Source organism: Sus scrofa, chromosome X (genome assembly GCF_054392235.1).
Source record: "Sus scrofa isolate SSC_HxYL_T2T_F1_AM1 chromosome X, Sscrofa_HxYL_maternal_Yorkshire_Landrace_v2.0, whole genome shotgun sequence".
Classification (NCBI taxonomy): Eukaryota; Metazoa; Chordata; class Mammalia; order Artiodactyla; family Suidae; genus Sus; species Sus scrofa.
Genome location: NC_139401.1, coordinates 71,460,859 through 71,476,884, shown reverse-complemented (window position 1 = coordinate 71,476,884; position 16,026 = coordinate 71,460,859). Strand labels below are relative to the sequence as shown.

Below are 16,026 nucleotides of genomic sequence, written 5' to 3'. Positions count from 1 at the left end.
TACAGATACAGGAGGAGCTAAATTTTCTCTCCATACTTCAGCCGAAAGAATATATAGAAATAGATTGAATGCAGAAGCAGATATAAAAATCTAGCTGCCTCCTATTAAGAGAGACATCGGGAGTTCCCGTCGTGGCGCAGTGGTTAACGAATCCGACTAGGAACCATGAGGTTGCGGGTTCGGTCTCTGCCCTTGCTCAGTGGGTTAACGATCCGGCGTTGCCGTGAGCTGTGGTGTAGGTCACAGACACGGCTCGGATCCTGCGTTGCTGTGGCTCTGGCGTAGGCTGGTGGCTACAGCTCCGATTCAACCCCTAGCCTGGGAACCTCCATATGCCATGGGAGCGGCCCAAGAAATAGCAAAAAGACAAAAAAAAAAAAAAAAAAAAAAAAAAAAAAAGAGAGACATCGAAGAGGTTTGGGAAAATGTAAAATAACACCCACTCACTAAATTTATTATTATTTTTTCATAAAAATGTAATTTATGTTAATGTTAATGGGTTTATTCTTATTTTAAATGAATTATTAGAGAACTAAAATTTCTGAATTTTAATTTCTAACATGCTAAATACTAATAGCTATAACCAAATAAATAAGAGCTCTTTTGGGTCCTCCATAGTTTTTAAATATGTAAAGTTTCCTCAGATCAAAAAGTTTGAGAAACATCTATATAGATAACCAAGACTTTCAGTTGGAAATTCTGATTTAGGAAATCCTAACAGAGCCTAGGGGTCTCTATTCTTAGACAATTACACCAGGTGCTTACCAGGGAAGTTTGGTTGATGCTAAGCCAATATAAAGGTTTTTAGATGTTAGGCATTATTATGATGAGCTGTGATGGATGTCAGACATAATAAAAACAAAATGAGTAAAAGAACTGTCAAGCAGGAAAAGACATTTGAGGTAATTGAGATTACATTTGTAGTGGAGTCATTTGATGACCCAATTTTCATAGCTTTACCTAGCAAGTTTGGCAATCCAGGAACAGAAGCAGAGAAAGTGGGCATTTTAAACTGAGTTGAATGGGGCTTTGGGTGTGGGCTCTCTAAGTTACTCTGTCCTAGATGTCTATAGGACATTTATATTATACATTGAAGAGGCTGTGTACTGGGTTTATATTGGAGGAGAGTTGTGGGATCTATTGAGTGTGGATATAATATCTTAAGAGGGAAGCCCAAAGAAACCTATAGGATATAATGTTAGGTAAGGTTAGTCTGGTATGATAGATTTTGGAAACTTGGAGCATTTACAACCGGTGAGACAAAGGGAAATTGGAAATGGACAGGGCAGGCATGCATCTGCCAACAAGGGTTCACTAGGAGTCTAGTATGTGGCACATTAAATAGGACTGGAATTGGGCTCAGAGTGTATGATTATAAGGAAGAGAAAGGAAGATGGAGGGTTCTGGATATGTGGGACCCAGGTGATACTGTCTATTCATGGTGTGGTTATGGGAGCCTATAGAAGGAAGGTTCCTGGGACCCTAGGATGACTAAAATAGAAGTTGGGTGAGAGATGAGAGATTCTGTTGGTTTCCTTCATACAAAGTACATTACATGATGGAGTTTCCAAGTGTTTGCTTGCATTATGCATTCTAAGTAAGAGGCCAGCATTTGCATGGCATGGCTGTGCCATGTATCACCTTTCTTTTTGGTACCCGTCCTTTGTGAAACCCCAGCAGAATCAAACACACAGGAGAGGGGATGGAGTGATACATTTGTTCATTCAGAGCTTTGTCTTCAAATTAATAGTTCTACTAATAATTACCTAGCACTACTAGGTAATAGTGATAGCTACCATTTATTGAGTGCTTACTATGCACCAGGAACTGTGCAAAGCATTTCATCCTTTCCATACATTGTCTTATTTAATCTTCATAGCAACTGCCCTTGAAATAGGTCCTATGATTATTTTCATCTTATGGGTGAAGACCCTGTGGCTTACTACAATTCAGCCATACCATGTTCTTGCAGTTTTTTTTATTATGGCTAATGCCTTCTTGCCTCTAGATTTTACATATTCTTATTCCATCTGCCTGGAAAGTTAGTCCTACTATCAACTAAGCTAACTCCTACTCACCCTTCAGGGCTCACCCTAAGCATCACTTTTTCCAGAAGCCGTCCCCTAACCCCCTTAATAAGCCTTGATATATACTCCTATAGTACCTTGCACTCTTTCTTTATGGCACTTATTACAATTTGTACGTTTACTTATTTATGTCTGTCTTCCTGATTAGACCGTGTCAGGAGAGGAACCACATCTGTCTTATTTACTTTTATATCTCTAAAGATGTAAATGTTCTTGATACATATTTATTGAATGAATAAATGAATGAATTAATTTGTTCAGAGTCGAAGAGGAAGTAAAAAATCTGGATATAAAACAAGGCTGGTCTCGCTTCAGGACCTATAGAACATATTATCTGCATCTCTTTATTCCATTGTCAATGATAAAGAACAGGGAAGATCCCATACTTTGGGGAAGTGGACAGAGATGTAGAGGAGTCTGTGCTGGATTGGAGGAGTAGAGAGAGACTATGGGGATGGGTCAAGGAGACAGTTGGTTATCTCTGCAATTGACACCAGAGCTCTGGTGTAGAGGTCTAATAGAAGGGTCTTCCATGTTATGTTTAGAGAACAGAGGCAGCTCTAGGAGTGACAAACTAAATTGTGTTCTGATCCTCCTGCTGAGCATGACTGACTGTGGATGTGTCTTTACTCAGTGGTCCCTTTCTTCCTAACCTCACACATTCCTCTTCAACAACTCCCTGTTCATGAAGTACTGAGGAAAGGCAATGTAGCTCTAACCATTCCAGAGAAAAGGAAAGCAGTCCTCAAAGGTCAGTTGAAGAGTGAGGAGTAAAAAGGCTGGACCTTTGCTGTGGGTGACTTGGATAAAACCTGTGTGACTTGTGGCCCTACCAGAGACCTGAGCCTGATGGATTTCTGACTATGTAGTCAGGGATTCAGTGAGCGAGCACTGCAGTGACTTGAAGGTAAGATAAACTCAGGTTCTTTTATTATTTTAAGCCTTTAATTAAATTCCTTTGGGGAGGGTGTCTACTCTGATGGCTCTGATAAGCTCTTGTGTCTGGGGCTGGTGTGTTCAGTGCCTGATTGTTTTCTGAGAAGGAGCAACATCCAGCTATGGCAGCAGGGTGAGAAGAGGTTTGTGTAGGGATGGGAAGAAGAGTCTTATTGCCATCAGAATTGCTCTTTGGAGCTGGCCCTGGGTTGACGTTTGTTCAGAAAAACTGAAGCCAGCCCAGCTCCCCCTTCCTCTCACCGCCACCTCCCTGTTGCCAAACTTAAAGCTATCTCTTAGATGATAGGAGTCAAAGCTTTCATGCATAAAGTCTATATCTTGAGAAAAAACAAAATAAAACTAAAGACTGTCAAGGTTTTCACATAGGATCTCAGTGGCTACCAGTTCTTATACCAGATGCTGTGGAAACTCCTAGGGCAGTTGTTCCTAAGATTTTGGAGGACCTTCTGAAACCAATGAAAGATTAAATGACAAACATAAAAATTTGCATACTATTTTGGGTATTCAGGCCCAAAGGGCTTTCCATGGACCTTTAAGGACCTCATGAACCCCAAGTTAGGAATCTCTGGTGTACAATGTTTTTCTTGGCCTGGAATAATGGTCACATACCATTCCTAGGTCTTATATACTCTTTCTTGGAACACTACAGGTCCTCAGGAGAAATCTGGGGGTCCTGTGGAGTATGTAATTAGTAAATAATGCCATCCCATTCCATCACTTTTATCTAGTGTTCACCCTGTTACATTTAAATGATGCAATATCCTTGTCAAGTTGTTGTTTAGACTCTGATTAAACACTTCCAGTGACAAGGAACTCACTATCTTCCCCAAGATACATTATAGTATGTCATTGTGTGTGTATTTAAGTGTATTCGGAAGTTAAGAGTTCAGATGATCCTATCATATAATGCATTTGTTCTCTCCAGCCCAGCATTTGTATCATATTTGCTAAAAGTGTCTATGTCTTTGTCCATTAATTCATTTATTCATTATTTCAACCAACCATTTGTTTATTCAACAAGTATTTCCTAAGCATTTGTTTTGTTCCAGGAAAACCCAAAACATTGGAAGGGGATGCAAAGATGAATAAGAAATGGTCTCTTACATATTTTCATCCAGAACCAGAGGTCCAGAGCTTACTACTCTACAATTCCTTCTGGGTTGGCACAAAATCCATTACTTTATCACTTTGGGGATATGGTGTCAATCAGTTGCTGACTGATCTAGTGGTATTAGGTTATTCATCTTACATTTTCATTTCCAGAATTTATCTTTTTCCTCTTTTTTAACCATGAGGACAACTGCTCATTGACATTATCATGTGCCCCATTCATTGTTATTCTTAAAGGTCAATACCAAGAATGCTTCCCATATGAATTCCTTCTGCACTTTGAGATCCTACCCCATTCTTCTGTTCTTTTCCCTTCTATTTCTACCCAGAGGAAAAGGGTAAGGCCTAACCCTAGGATTTGGAATCTTCCCCTTTCCATTACATTGGCATTTTCCTTGTAAAATTTTGGTTTTAAAATAAAGGTGTAATACACATTAAAAATATGATAAAAAATGTCACACAGCTGATTTTTACCCTCCTCCCAGAGACCTCTAAAGGTGATGTTTCTTCCCTGTAGCCAAACATGGACATTGTCATCAGCCTTTTTACTCTCCAAATCCTCCTGTTGGTTCTTCACAGTGGGCATTACCCCTTTCATGAAAATTTCCTTACTCACCCTAGTCCTGTGAGATCTCTGCCTTGGTGGTTCCATTAGCAAGCATTCTACCCTATGCTCATGTACAGCATGCAACTTAGCACTTTCTATCATAGTCTTATTTGATTTCTCATGTACATATTGATATGATATGTGGTGTTTCTGTTGAGTACTTAGATTTAGATGAACTTTCATAGACTTTTTGGTTTTGATTTTTTTTTTTTTTTGTCTTTTTGCTATTTCTTTGGGCCGCACCCGCGGCATATGGAGGTTCCCAGGCTAGAGGTCAAATCGGAGCTTTAGCCACTGGCCTACGCCAGAGCCACAGCAACTCAGGATCCGAGCCGCGTCTGCAACCTACACCACAGCTCACGGCAACGCCGGATTGTTAACCCACTGAGCAAGGGCAGGGCTTGAACCCGCAACCTCATGGTTCCTAGTCGGATTCGTTAACCACTGCGCCACGACGGGAACTCCCTGGTTTTGATTTTTAAGTGAGCTGCTACCTAAGCTATTTGTTTCACCAATCAGTTGGGAAAATAGTGGATGTCAACATGATGTGTTTGAGGAGCACCAGAAGCAGCTATCCTAAACCCAAAACCTTCTCCCATGAGTCCTTCATGGGGTCTGAGTACTCAATGAGACTTTTATCCCTTTGGCTTTTGTTTCCTGACAGCATTCACTTTGAAAATGCAAATAACCCTACTCCTGCCTAAGTAAATAACAGTATAGAAGCCAGGGATCTTAAACCAAGATAGTTCAGGGGCTGTCCTGAAGAAGAGGGAGCTCCCAGGAATGCCATCCTCACTTCAACTACAGCCACTCTACTTTTGTTTTAGGGACTGAAGTTTTATTCCCAAACTTTGTTTATAAGCCATTCAGATGCAAAAACAATTCCTTTTGAAAACCATTTCTTTAGGGCACTAGGTTTCAAACTTTATTGTGCACAGGAATCCTCTGGAAGGTTTGTTAACAAGCAGATTGCTGGGCCCCACCTGCAGATATTCTGATTTGGCAGGTCTGGGGTATGGCCTGATAATTTACATTTCTAACAAGTGCCCAGATGATGCTGCTGGTCAAGAGACCATATAATCTAAGAACTGTTGCTTTAGGGAAAACCCAGAACTCTTTCTAGGAGAAGCACTGGCAGAGGATTGGGTGGGGGGGGCAGTTGAAGAAGGAGTAGGAGAACACCCGAGAAGTGAAACTGACTGGTTCAAAAAACTATTCTCCCATTTGATTATTGTTTATTTTGAATCCCAAATAATAAGCCACAAGTTACGCTTTCTGACCTTTGGACTTTGGGCCCCAACCAAATACAAGAGATTTCTCTATGCCTAATCCTAAACACAAATGGGAGCTTCCACAAGGGCTGTTGGTCCAGGCCTTCCTGAAGCTTTGATTCACCACTCAGGTTAAAGTCATAGAACCAGAAAGGATTTCGGATAGGGCCCCTAGATAATGCTAATATTGTAGATAATGGGTCATCTAGCCTAGGCAGTGTGATGCCAACATCAGGAGAGTCTAATAAGTAGTAAAAGAAACTAAGCAACCTTCTAATCCTACTAAGTGTACAAATCAATAGAATTAGACAGTGGTTACAATATAAAGACAATTTTATTGCCAATAAAAGCCTTTAATAACTCATTTATCCTGTTTCAGTAGGACCTTATTCTTTCTGATGAAAATCCAGTCATAGCATCTCTCATTAAAAATAAAATTATTTTGAAATAAATAAATATATAAAATAAATAGCATATACATTTCATAAATAGTTTGTCCTTATGCACAGTATCCATGCTTACATTTTAATATCATTTTCTTACAACCTACCCCATCTCCCACTTCCAATGGCAGGAAAACTGCATGTCAGGACAGATGAGAAATGTGCAGAGCCAATACAGGAATGGCTGCAGCAGGGCTGTAGCCCCAAGGATTTTCTTATCGAGAATTTTCCAAATCTCTGTAGGTAGCATCAATGACAGATTCCTTGGTCTTTCATTTACCCATTGTCAAGATATTTGGGTAGATTATGGGGCTAGACACCCCTGGCTCTTGGCAGGGGGGCCCCCATTCCTTCTCGTGCCACCTCAGGGGAAAGAACATGAGTAAAGAAAAAATATATACAAGATTACCTCTAGCCCTCCCCCTCCCCCACATCCCTCCCCAAAATAACCCAACCTTGATATACACTTTGAACAACAAGGGAACATGGGTCTAGTTGAACAGTAAGTGCTTCTCTGTTATCTAAATTGATAGGAAAGAGGATTGAAAAGCTATGAGTATAGTGCTTCCAGAGACAACCGCGGCCCCAGAGTATATGGGTCACAGAGGTCACACAAGGGGTCTGTTACCTATAGCGGAAGAGATCTCTGGGCATGGAGGGCAACTTAGAAGGATCTACTGGCCTGGGTAAAAAGTGAGTGAATTTCTGGTGTCGTTTAGTCCTGTATCCCTCCCGGGGTGAGCCATCTTTATTCAGGGCCACATAATACTGTCTCTCCGAGTCCGAGTGTTTGTACAAGGTGGAGGCATAGGTGTTGTACCAGTTTTCTTCAAACTGTTCCCGGAAAACACATTCACGTGTGAGTTTCTTCTGTGAGGGTGAGAAAATAAAGCAGAGCCCATTATATGACTATTTCTCCCATCTCAGCTTGCTGGAGGAGAAACTAAAATAGTAATAACACATTGATATTATTGATATTAGAAAATTTCAGTCCTATTTCCCAGTATTCCTGAGGCACCTTCTTTCCAAATGGCACCAAATAGTCCTGTCTGTATCACTTTCACCCTCTTTCATGAGCCATGCAAAAGTGTTTCAGGTGAGATCTTTTTGGAAGGCAGGAGACTGGGGGAGATGGGCTCACCTGGCACTTTGAGCCTGAGAATTTCTGCTATGGCCTCCAGTGCCCTGCTGGCATCCCCAAGTTTCCTCCCTACTCAGGGCTAATGATGTTCAAATCCATTGAGATTGCAGTCAGCCATGTCAGCTGACAGGCAAAGGCCTCAGATCTATATAAAGCTCCATGGGAGGTGAGCTGTGATCCCTCCTAATGAAGGGTCTCAGGCCTGTCAGTTGGAAAGCTCAGAAAAGATCTCCTTGAAAAGTTCCTCCAATCTGGCTACTTCAAGCTGGCAGCTTCTGGGTCTCTTGCCTCTGTCCCCTCTCACACTTGATCTAGCCACCATACTACTTGCTTGGGTTGCCGATACTGAGTGCTGGGGACAGGCCTATCTCTTAGGTGTCAGGGAAGAATGTGCTCTGATTTCATGGGGTTCAGGCAGCCAGAAAGTGTGCTGTATGACTCAAAAGCCAAAGCCAGGAGTTGGGATCCCCTGAAAGGGTTAAGGTCAGCAAAGTCACTCATCATTCCCCAGCTCTGGGCTGGCTTCCAGAATAAAGAATATGCACTGTGGCCAACCTAGTCCTAGATGGGAAATTAGGGCTGTCACCAGACCCTGGAACCCTCACTCTTCATGTGTTTGTTTCATTTGGCCTTTGGGATTCCACCAAAGCAATCTGGACATTGAGGACTGTGTTATTAATCTCAGAATCCTCAATCTGAAGGCCAGCTCTTCCACTGCCTATTTTTGTGCCAGCTGGTTGGCCACTCCTCTGGGTACCCATTACAAGTCAGATGTGTTCTTTGATAGGGTTAATGCCCCAAACTCTTACCACCTACTAATAAGCCAGTACAGGCTACTATTGTCATCAGATTAGCTGGTCCCTTAATGGAGAAGGCAGAAGCAAATGTATCATAGACAAGCTTCTGTTCTGATGGGGGCTGAATGAGTTAAAGTGTTATGTTGCAAGAAACATATTTCTGGGCAGCCAACAAATGACTAGAAGACACTAATCCTTTATAGTTGACAAAAGTGCTTTCAAGTACTAGACAAATGTTTTGCCTTACATGATCCAAACACTGGTGGTAATAGCTTCCAAGGGAAAGAAAACCTTAAACTTACCGACCCATAGAGTTCTCCTCGTTCATTCATTCCTAAGTACAGGCCAGACTCCACTCCTCGGATGCTGATCAGTCCCACAGCCAGGCTGATAAACTCCAGGATTCCTAGAGCAAAAAAGTGAATGCCATTTCTATCACTGATATCAAGCTAGGAAGAAGCTATTCAGATGGTATGAGCTACCAGTCCTTTATCCCCAAAGGGAAGGCCAACCCTGTGTGTCTTTGATAAATTACCTGATGAAACCATCTTGTGTAGCAAGAACGGAACTGTGTCTCTCTGGGCCTTAGTCTGTCCATATGTAAAATGGGGGAAACAATTTCTGCCTCTATTCAACACTTTTAGGCATATTATAAGGAAGACACTATGAAAAGGTTTTGGCGACAAAATCTCCATAATTACAAAGTACTATTGCTGTTAAAGACCACTATTTCAAGAAATGGGACGGCAGCTTTCAAAATGAAAGAATGTGGCCAGGTTTCTCTATCTTCCCAAGGTCGCTTCCCTCCATCCTAGGGGGAAGCAAGCATTACCTTGCTGTCCTCCAGGCTGGGCTGAATTTGTTTTGTACCTCTTAGCTCCCATGCCATTACAGCCACATGGGGCTGTCAGTTGTCTCTAGCTGACTCTAACAAAGGCCACACAGGCCACTCACTAAATTTGTTCCTCCTGTCTATGGCAGGAGGAAAACCTTGGCCTGCTGAGAGCTTTCTCCTCAAAAGTACTCTCGGTCGGTGCAGACTCAGGGGGACAAGCCTGATATTCTCCCCTTCTTTCTTGAGGATTTGAATTTTATCTATGGCAAAGAGTTGGCAGGTAGTGTTAGACTTGATAATGAGTTGAGATGTTGCAACTTTAAGGGGAAAGGGAAGACATTCAGAAATGTCCTGCTAGCTGACAAGGTTAGAGGTGAGGATTTGTAAACATTTTCATTTACCCAGCAGAAGTAGGGGAGAAAAAGAAATTGACTACTAAGAGGGAAAAAGGAACCAGAACTGAAATTCTGGTGATACTGAAGGCTTCAAAATTTTGTTCTAAGATAGCACATCTATTACATGAATACAGATGTAATGGTCAACTAGATTTCTCTTTGATATTCTCTAACCATGTTTTTCAACATACAGATCACAAACTTGGTACGTGTGACTCACAGAGGCATCCAGAGGTATGAAATGAGCTCATATCTGGCTATTTTATCCAAAAATGTAATTCTTAAGGGTAATAATATTCTACATAAGAAGTGGGACTGATTCCTTAAAGATCATTTAAAAAATTAAGCAGTCAATTTTGAAATCAGGTCCAAAACTCCACTGGGAAGTCTCCTGAAGAGGCCCAGTGACTTGGGCTGGTGGGTTGGGTGTGGAAACTTTCAGAGCAACACTAGGACCTATTCAAAGAATCTAACAATCTCCTGCTGCCAGTGAATAGAGCACTCAAAGCGTGGCTTTGGGCCTCTAGCATTGAAATCCTCCAAGTTTTATTCTCAGTCTGGTTGTTACTAACGCTTATAGTGCAAAAAAAAAAAAAAAAAGTTTTGGGAAAGGAGGTTGACAACAAGATGGTAGGAGGGGAAGGGAAAATAACCTGGTACCAAGTAAGGGTTAAGCAGATACTGATTTAATAGACCAAACCCTTAAGTTAACACTGGAAAAAGTTTTTCTGTTTTTTTTTTGTTTTTTTTTGGTCTTTTTGCCTTTTCTAGGGCCGCTCCTGTGGCACATGGAGGTTCCCAGGCTAGGGGTCTAAACGGAGCTGTAGCTGCCGGCCTACACGAGAGCCACAGCCATGTGGGATCCGAGCCACGTCTGCAACCTACACCACAGCTCACGGCAATGCTGGATCTTTAACCCACTGAGCAAAGCCAGGGATCGAACCCGCAACCTCATGGTTCCTAGTCAGATTCATTAACCACTGAGCCATGACAGGAATTCCAACACTGCAAAAAGTTTTGATTTTGGTTCTGACCTGTTTAACATTTTAATAAATGACTTGTAAGAGGACGTAGGGGGGCTATTTACCCTAGTTCCAGAAGACATACAGCTGAGGGGGCGACACAATCAAAATCCAAAGAGCTTTTGAAAGAATGGAAAAATGGGCTGACTCCAACAAAATAAGCATTAATTAGAATAAATGTAAAGTCCTGTACTTTGGTTCCCAAACCAGTTATCCAAGATGTTTTGTGTTTGGAGTTTTCCTGGGGAAGAGTGAGCCTCAAGTGTAGAGAGTTGAGTTAATCATACTCCTTATTTCATGGCCTATTATCATAATTAGTCTGTGGAAGGGCTTTTTCTTTGTTTTTGTTTTTGTTTTTTTTGCCCACACATGTGGCATGTGGAAGTTTCCAGGAAGAGACTGAACCCATGCCACAGCAGTGGCAATGCCAGATCCTTAACTACTATCCTTAGGCTACCAGGCAACTCCTATTTATCTCTTTATTTCCATACTCTGCTTCCACCCTCCTCCCCACTTCAGGCAACCATGTACATTTTCTTGAAAACATGGACTGTTCTTTTGTGTTTCTACACATTTTTAAATAAATGCCAAGTCTGCCCATTTTTGTAATAGGGACACATAGCCTAGCAAAACATACACTATGGCTCAAGGGATTTGACTGAACAAGGTCAGCTCAGTATGGCTGATTCATGAGATTTTTTAAAAGGCTAATGTGAAGCTAGTCATGTAAAACTTAAAAGTTACTAAAAAGCTAGAAAAAAAAAGGGGAAAAAGTTAACGTGATCTAAGGTTGTATTGACTGAGATCTAATACCTGGCATAAATGAGGGGACTGTCCCATTCTGTTCTGCCTCAGACCACAGTGAGAGTGCTGTTTTAGTTCTACTGTGCTTAAAAAGGGCTATAGAAAAAACAGGGTGGTGTTCAAAGGAGAGTGGCCAGTATGGCCAGAGAACAAGAAACCAGGTCACAACTCAGTTATGGGTGCTAAACTTTGAGGAATAGCAACCCACTGGGAGCCTTCAATTCTTTACTTTGCTCTGGCAGATTACTTCTGAGCTTGGAGTCTAGTTCCCTCATTCTGTAAGTATCTCATGTTGCTGACCACCCTGAGCTCATTAAGTAGCAAAGGGCAGCTTGTGATCTCACCACCCAAGACCTGGTGTAAGAACAAATCATGAAACCCAAGAGGTGTGGCCGTTTGAGTCACCACAGTTTTTCTCCAACTCTCTGTTAACCTTGATGCCAAAGGACAGATCATACAGGAAGTCACTTGGGTTGTGTCCAGTAACAGGGGTCTCCAACAGCTGGAATCATCCCTGCCCAGCTGTCTTTGGGCATCATTTCCTTTTGCCAACTTTCCTATTAGCTGGATACAAACTGTGGGAACCCAGTGGCACATGATGATGTAACAGATATTCATAAACCTTCTTCTGAATTCCAGCCAGCATGAAGGGAGAGAGAAAACAAGCCATTTTCACGTTTTCCCAACTACAGCTGGAGAGGGCTGTTAACAGCAGAACGTTGAAGCAAAATATTAAATAGACAAAGTTTGTCCTCAGTACTTTCATCCCCTTCAAAGCCCAGGACCTCCCTCTGCTCTGCCTCATTTTGACCTGTCTACCTTGGGCTCTGGCCTTTGCCGGACAATTTCCAGACCCTTCTCTTTTTTACGCCTTTTCCTCCATGGCTTCAGCCAAAACTGATCTGTTCTGGGCTCCACTGATTCAGAACCTAGCTAGATAACTGGCTAATATGCCATTTAATCTGGTTCCATAACCGCCCAAACGCCCTCAGCCATCCTTTCAGACCTTCATGGCCAAGACAGTGCTACTTTGGCACCTTACCAAATAAGAACCAGATTACTCAAAAACCAAAGCAGCTGCTCCATCCCACCTGGCGGGAGGTCTCTCCTCAAGCTCCACTCTGCCAGCCCACAGGTGCCCCTCAGGAATGTCCATACCCTTGTGAACCTCATGTAAACGCCACCAGCCAGGCGAAATACTCCTGGCTACCGATTGTAGAATGGGGGTGGATGGGGAGGGGGAGCAGAAGCTGTGCCAACAGGTTATTATTTGGAGTCGGGGCTGTTCTTGGGCTCAGCCTGACTCGTTCTGAACACATGGATTCCAGGATAATCCTTGGGGGCCCTGCTCTCCAATTACAACAAATAGCTATTTACTTTACATGGCCTTTGGAGACTACCTCCTCCCCCCAAGCAGAAATCTATAATATTTTATATCTTAAGTCTGGCCTACTTTACCCTGCTGGAATGTTGACTGCTAAAGCACTTATGGAATGTTAAAGTTTCGATTTATTGAATACTCTGGCTGATTAACTCAAACGTGGAGGGAGGAGAGAGTTAGCAAACTCAAAAGCCACCTCTTTCTTTGCCAAAAGCTAAACTGAGAAAGAGTAAATGTGTGCTTGAAAGTTGGCGGGGGATGTTACAAAGAGACAGCTCTGACCAGTTATCATTTCCTTTACAGAAAATACTCAGAACTGTTGGGAAGCCAGGGAAGGAGGAAAGGGAAAAGGTGATGTAGAGGTGGTCTTAGCCAGTGTGTGTGTGTACATGTGTGTGTGTGTTTAAGGCAAGACCCAAAATGAAGCAGTTAAGCAGCAGTGAAAACATCCCTTCCTCCCGCCAGTTTTATTTCCTTTGGTTTTTCCTTAAACTTAACACCCTTAGCAGGCCTGAGAGATGAAAAGAAATCAAGATGTGTCCTTAGGGAGGTAATTAAAGACCACTTATCCCAAGAGCCTATTACTGATTTATGTTGACCTTGTAGGTAACTGGGCTCTGCTTAGGCACAGAGTCAAAGTTGTAGCTGCTAGGAGCCAAGCTCATAGTTTCTCCACCTCTGCTGCCCTACCCTACATTTCTCCAACATTTCATGATTTGTCTTCCATATCTCAGGAATAGGCTACCCCAATATCTTTAGGCCATTTCTGGGAGCTTTGCGGGCCTCTGAAGCCAGGGTGGGAGCCCCATTCTGTCTGAAGAGGAACAAAAGAGGACTGCAAAGTTACAAGCGATGGAAGGGAAAGGAGCCAAGTTAACCCCTCTCTCTCCCCTTACACCACCCCACCTTATCACCCTTTTGAGGACCTGCTGCAAGTTTATACAGACACCTGCACCCCTCCATTACCCCCCACCCCACACACAACCTACAGTACTCCAGCTCTCCAAGTGCATTTTTCCAAGATGACATAGACCTCATTAAGGTTCCTGCTTGCTCTCAGCAAGGAAGACCAGCCCTGGCCCTAAACTGTTTGCTAGACTTAGCTTTGCCCAGGAACAGGCCTCTGCCTCCCCGTCCACCTTCAGCTTTTTACAGTGCACTAGGATGCAGCTCTAACAAAACAGGGGGAATAGGAGGATGGGGAGGTTTGGGGGCTGTGGGGGAGGGTGGGAAGAAGAAGGGAAGGGTATCACTCCTGAGGGTAGGCAAAGCCTCTTAACTGGTTTAAAGGATAGAAGATTTCTTTGTCTCATAGGGTCCTTGGGAGGAAGTAGAGGGCATTGGGGGATGTGAGGACCCAAGGAAGGGTAGCAGTGGCGGTCATTGCACTGGAATCGTAGTTTAGTAGAGGATAGGAAGCTGAAAATAAAAATGGCCAAATTGTTGAGGAATGAACACATTTGCTTAGAAACCCAACGATCTCTGTCCCAGATCAAGGTTTGTATTAATTGTGTTATATATGTAAGACAGGCAGCTGTGCCCTTTTAACAATCTGTGGAGTGGCAGGCTGACAAAATCCTGGATGGATGTTGAGTGTTTTCTGTCCTGAGACCAAGAGACACCTGTTTGGAGGGCTGGGAGTGGGCCCAGGGCTGTTTTCTCACTGAGGCGAGGGGTCCACAGGTATCTCTGGGCAAAAGCTGCCCCAGGGTGTTGTGCCCTGTATTATTTATGACATAGTGGCCACTGGGAACTTTCCTAGTTTCCCTAATACCCAGCTCCTGCCCTGCTGTCTGGGTTGGCCCCCAACACCAGCAGAACAACCCAGAGGCAGGCAGGTATCAGGGCTGCCATGTCCCAGTGGGCCAAAAGCATCTCGGGCGCGGGCTGCCCGCACACTGTGTCCATCAACCACAAAGGCTCCGGCTTCAGGTAATCTGCTGAGACAACCCTGTTGCTCTCGAGGCTCAGCCTCGCACTGCAGCCACGGTCCGTGACCTCCTTGGCAGATGCTCCCTCTCCCAGCTCCACCTGCTTTCCTCGGAAGCGCAGCGTCCAGGTCCCAGAACAATCCCCATGCTCCCGGGGGGAAGGAGGGTGGAGTGGGTGAAGGAGAGGCCGTACCTCAAGGGGCCCCCGCCTCCTCCCAAGAGCGTTGGGGGGTGCCAGGCGCCCAGACGCCGCCGCGCGGCTCAAGTCCGCACCTTCGCGTCCTGTCCGCCCCGAGTCCCAGGCGGCCTCCCGCCTCGACTGGCCCAGACGGCGCTGAGCCGGGGGCGGTCCGCCGGCCCCAAGCCGGAGCCTGGAGCCTCGAGCCGTCGGCTCCCCAGCGCGCTGTCCGCTCGCCTCCCGTCCCTCCCGGCCGCGTCCTCACCGAAGCGGCTGTGGTCGTGGCGGGTGCCATGCACCGTGCCGTTGGGGAAGATCTCCAAGTGGAAGCCGGTGCGGCAGTACAGCTGGCGGCGTCGCAGGATCCCCTTCAGGTGGGCGAAGTCGGTGGGCGAACCGCGCTGCAGCTTCCCCTCGATCTGGCCCAGGCGCTCGTTCAGGAAACCCGGGGAATCAGCTAAAGGCACACTCCCCAGAGACGAGGAGAAGCCGTGCAGATCCCAGTCCAAGGAGGCGAAGACCCCCCCCACCTCCGCCATGGCTGGGCTTGCGGGGCCGAGCCGGGGCCGCGGGGCGCGAACTGCTTCTCTCCGCCGCGGGCGCAGGCGACTCGGCGGCGCTCGCTAGCTCCGCGCTCTGCCGAGCTGCAGTCGACGTCTGTTCCCGTCCAAGGAACTTCTCAGCGGCGGGGAGCGTGGGGCAGCGCGCTCCTGACCTTGCTTTCAGTCAAAGCGCCGCTTCCCCTCCTCATCCATCTCCCCAAGCCTCTCATAGCTGGCTTCGTGGAGCTATCAGATGCAAACGGCACTTTATATACATACCCACTCCCCTTACATTGACATATTGGATATTTAAATACAAGCCACACCTCAATGGCATCCCCTCGGAGATTGGTGTGTGGGTTTTTTTTTTTTTTTTCCCCCTTCCTTCTCGTATCCATTTGGCTCTTTTTGGGAGAGGGGGGTGGAGGGGGAGAGAGCGAGCGAGCTTCACTCCCTCTTTTATTATAAAAAAAAATGGCAGGAAAAAGCTACACATTGCAGTGAGGCGTAACTGCTTTTGGAAGG

At 44.6% G+C, this 16,026-nt stretch overlaps 1 protein-coding gene across 1 annotated transcript; it reads right to left on the bottom strand.

Moving 5' to 3' along the window:
• Positions 1–6,347: 6,347 nt before the first annotated feature.
• On the bottom strand, positions 6,348–15,743 carry FGF16 (fibroblast growth factor 16). Its single transcript, XM_001928840.4, has 3 exons — positions 15,225–15,743; positions 8,716–8,819; positions 6,348–7,345 (listed from the first exon to the last, which is right to left on the bottom strand). The coding sequence occupies exons 1-3, from the start codon at positions 15,496–15,498 to the stop codon at positions 7,100–7,102; spliced, it is 624 nt and encodes a 207-aa protein (XP_001928875.1). The 5' UTR covers positions 15,499–15,743; the 3' UTR covers positions 6,348–7,099.
• Positions 15,744–16,026: the final 283 nt, after the last annotated feature.

Bases quoted from the DNA above. Each gene is read 5' to 3' on its own strand.
- FGF16 (XM_001928840.4), bottom strand. From the start codon at position 15,498: ATGGCGGAGGTGGGGGGGGTCTTCGCCTCCTTGGACTGGGATCTGCAC. The intron at 8,820-15,224 runs GTGAGGACGCGG...TTTTTGCTCTAG, and splicing joins CCACGACCACAGCCGCTTCG to GAATCCTGGAGTTTATCAGC. The intron at 7,346-8,715 runs GTAAGTTTAAGG...TCACCCTCACAG, and splicing joins GAGGAGAACTCTATGGGTCG to AAGAAACTCACACGTGAATG.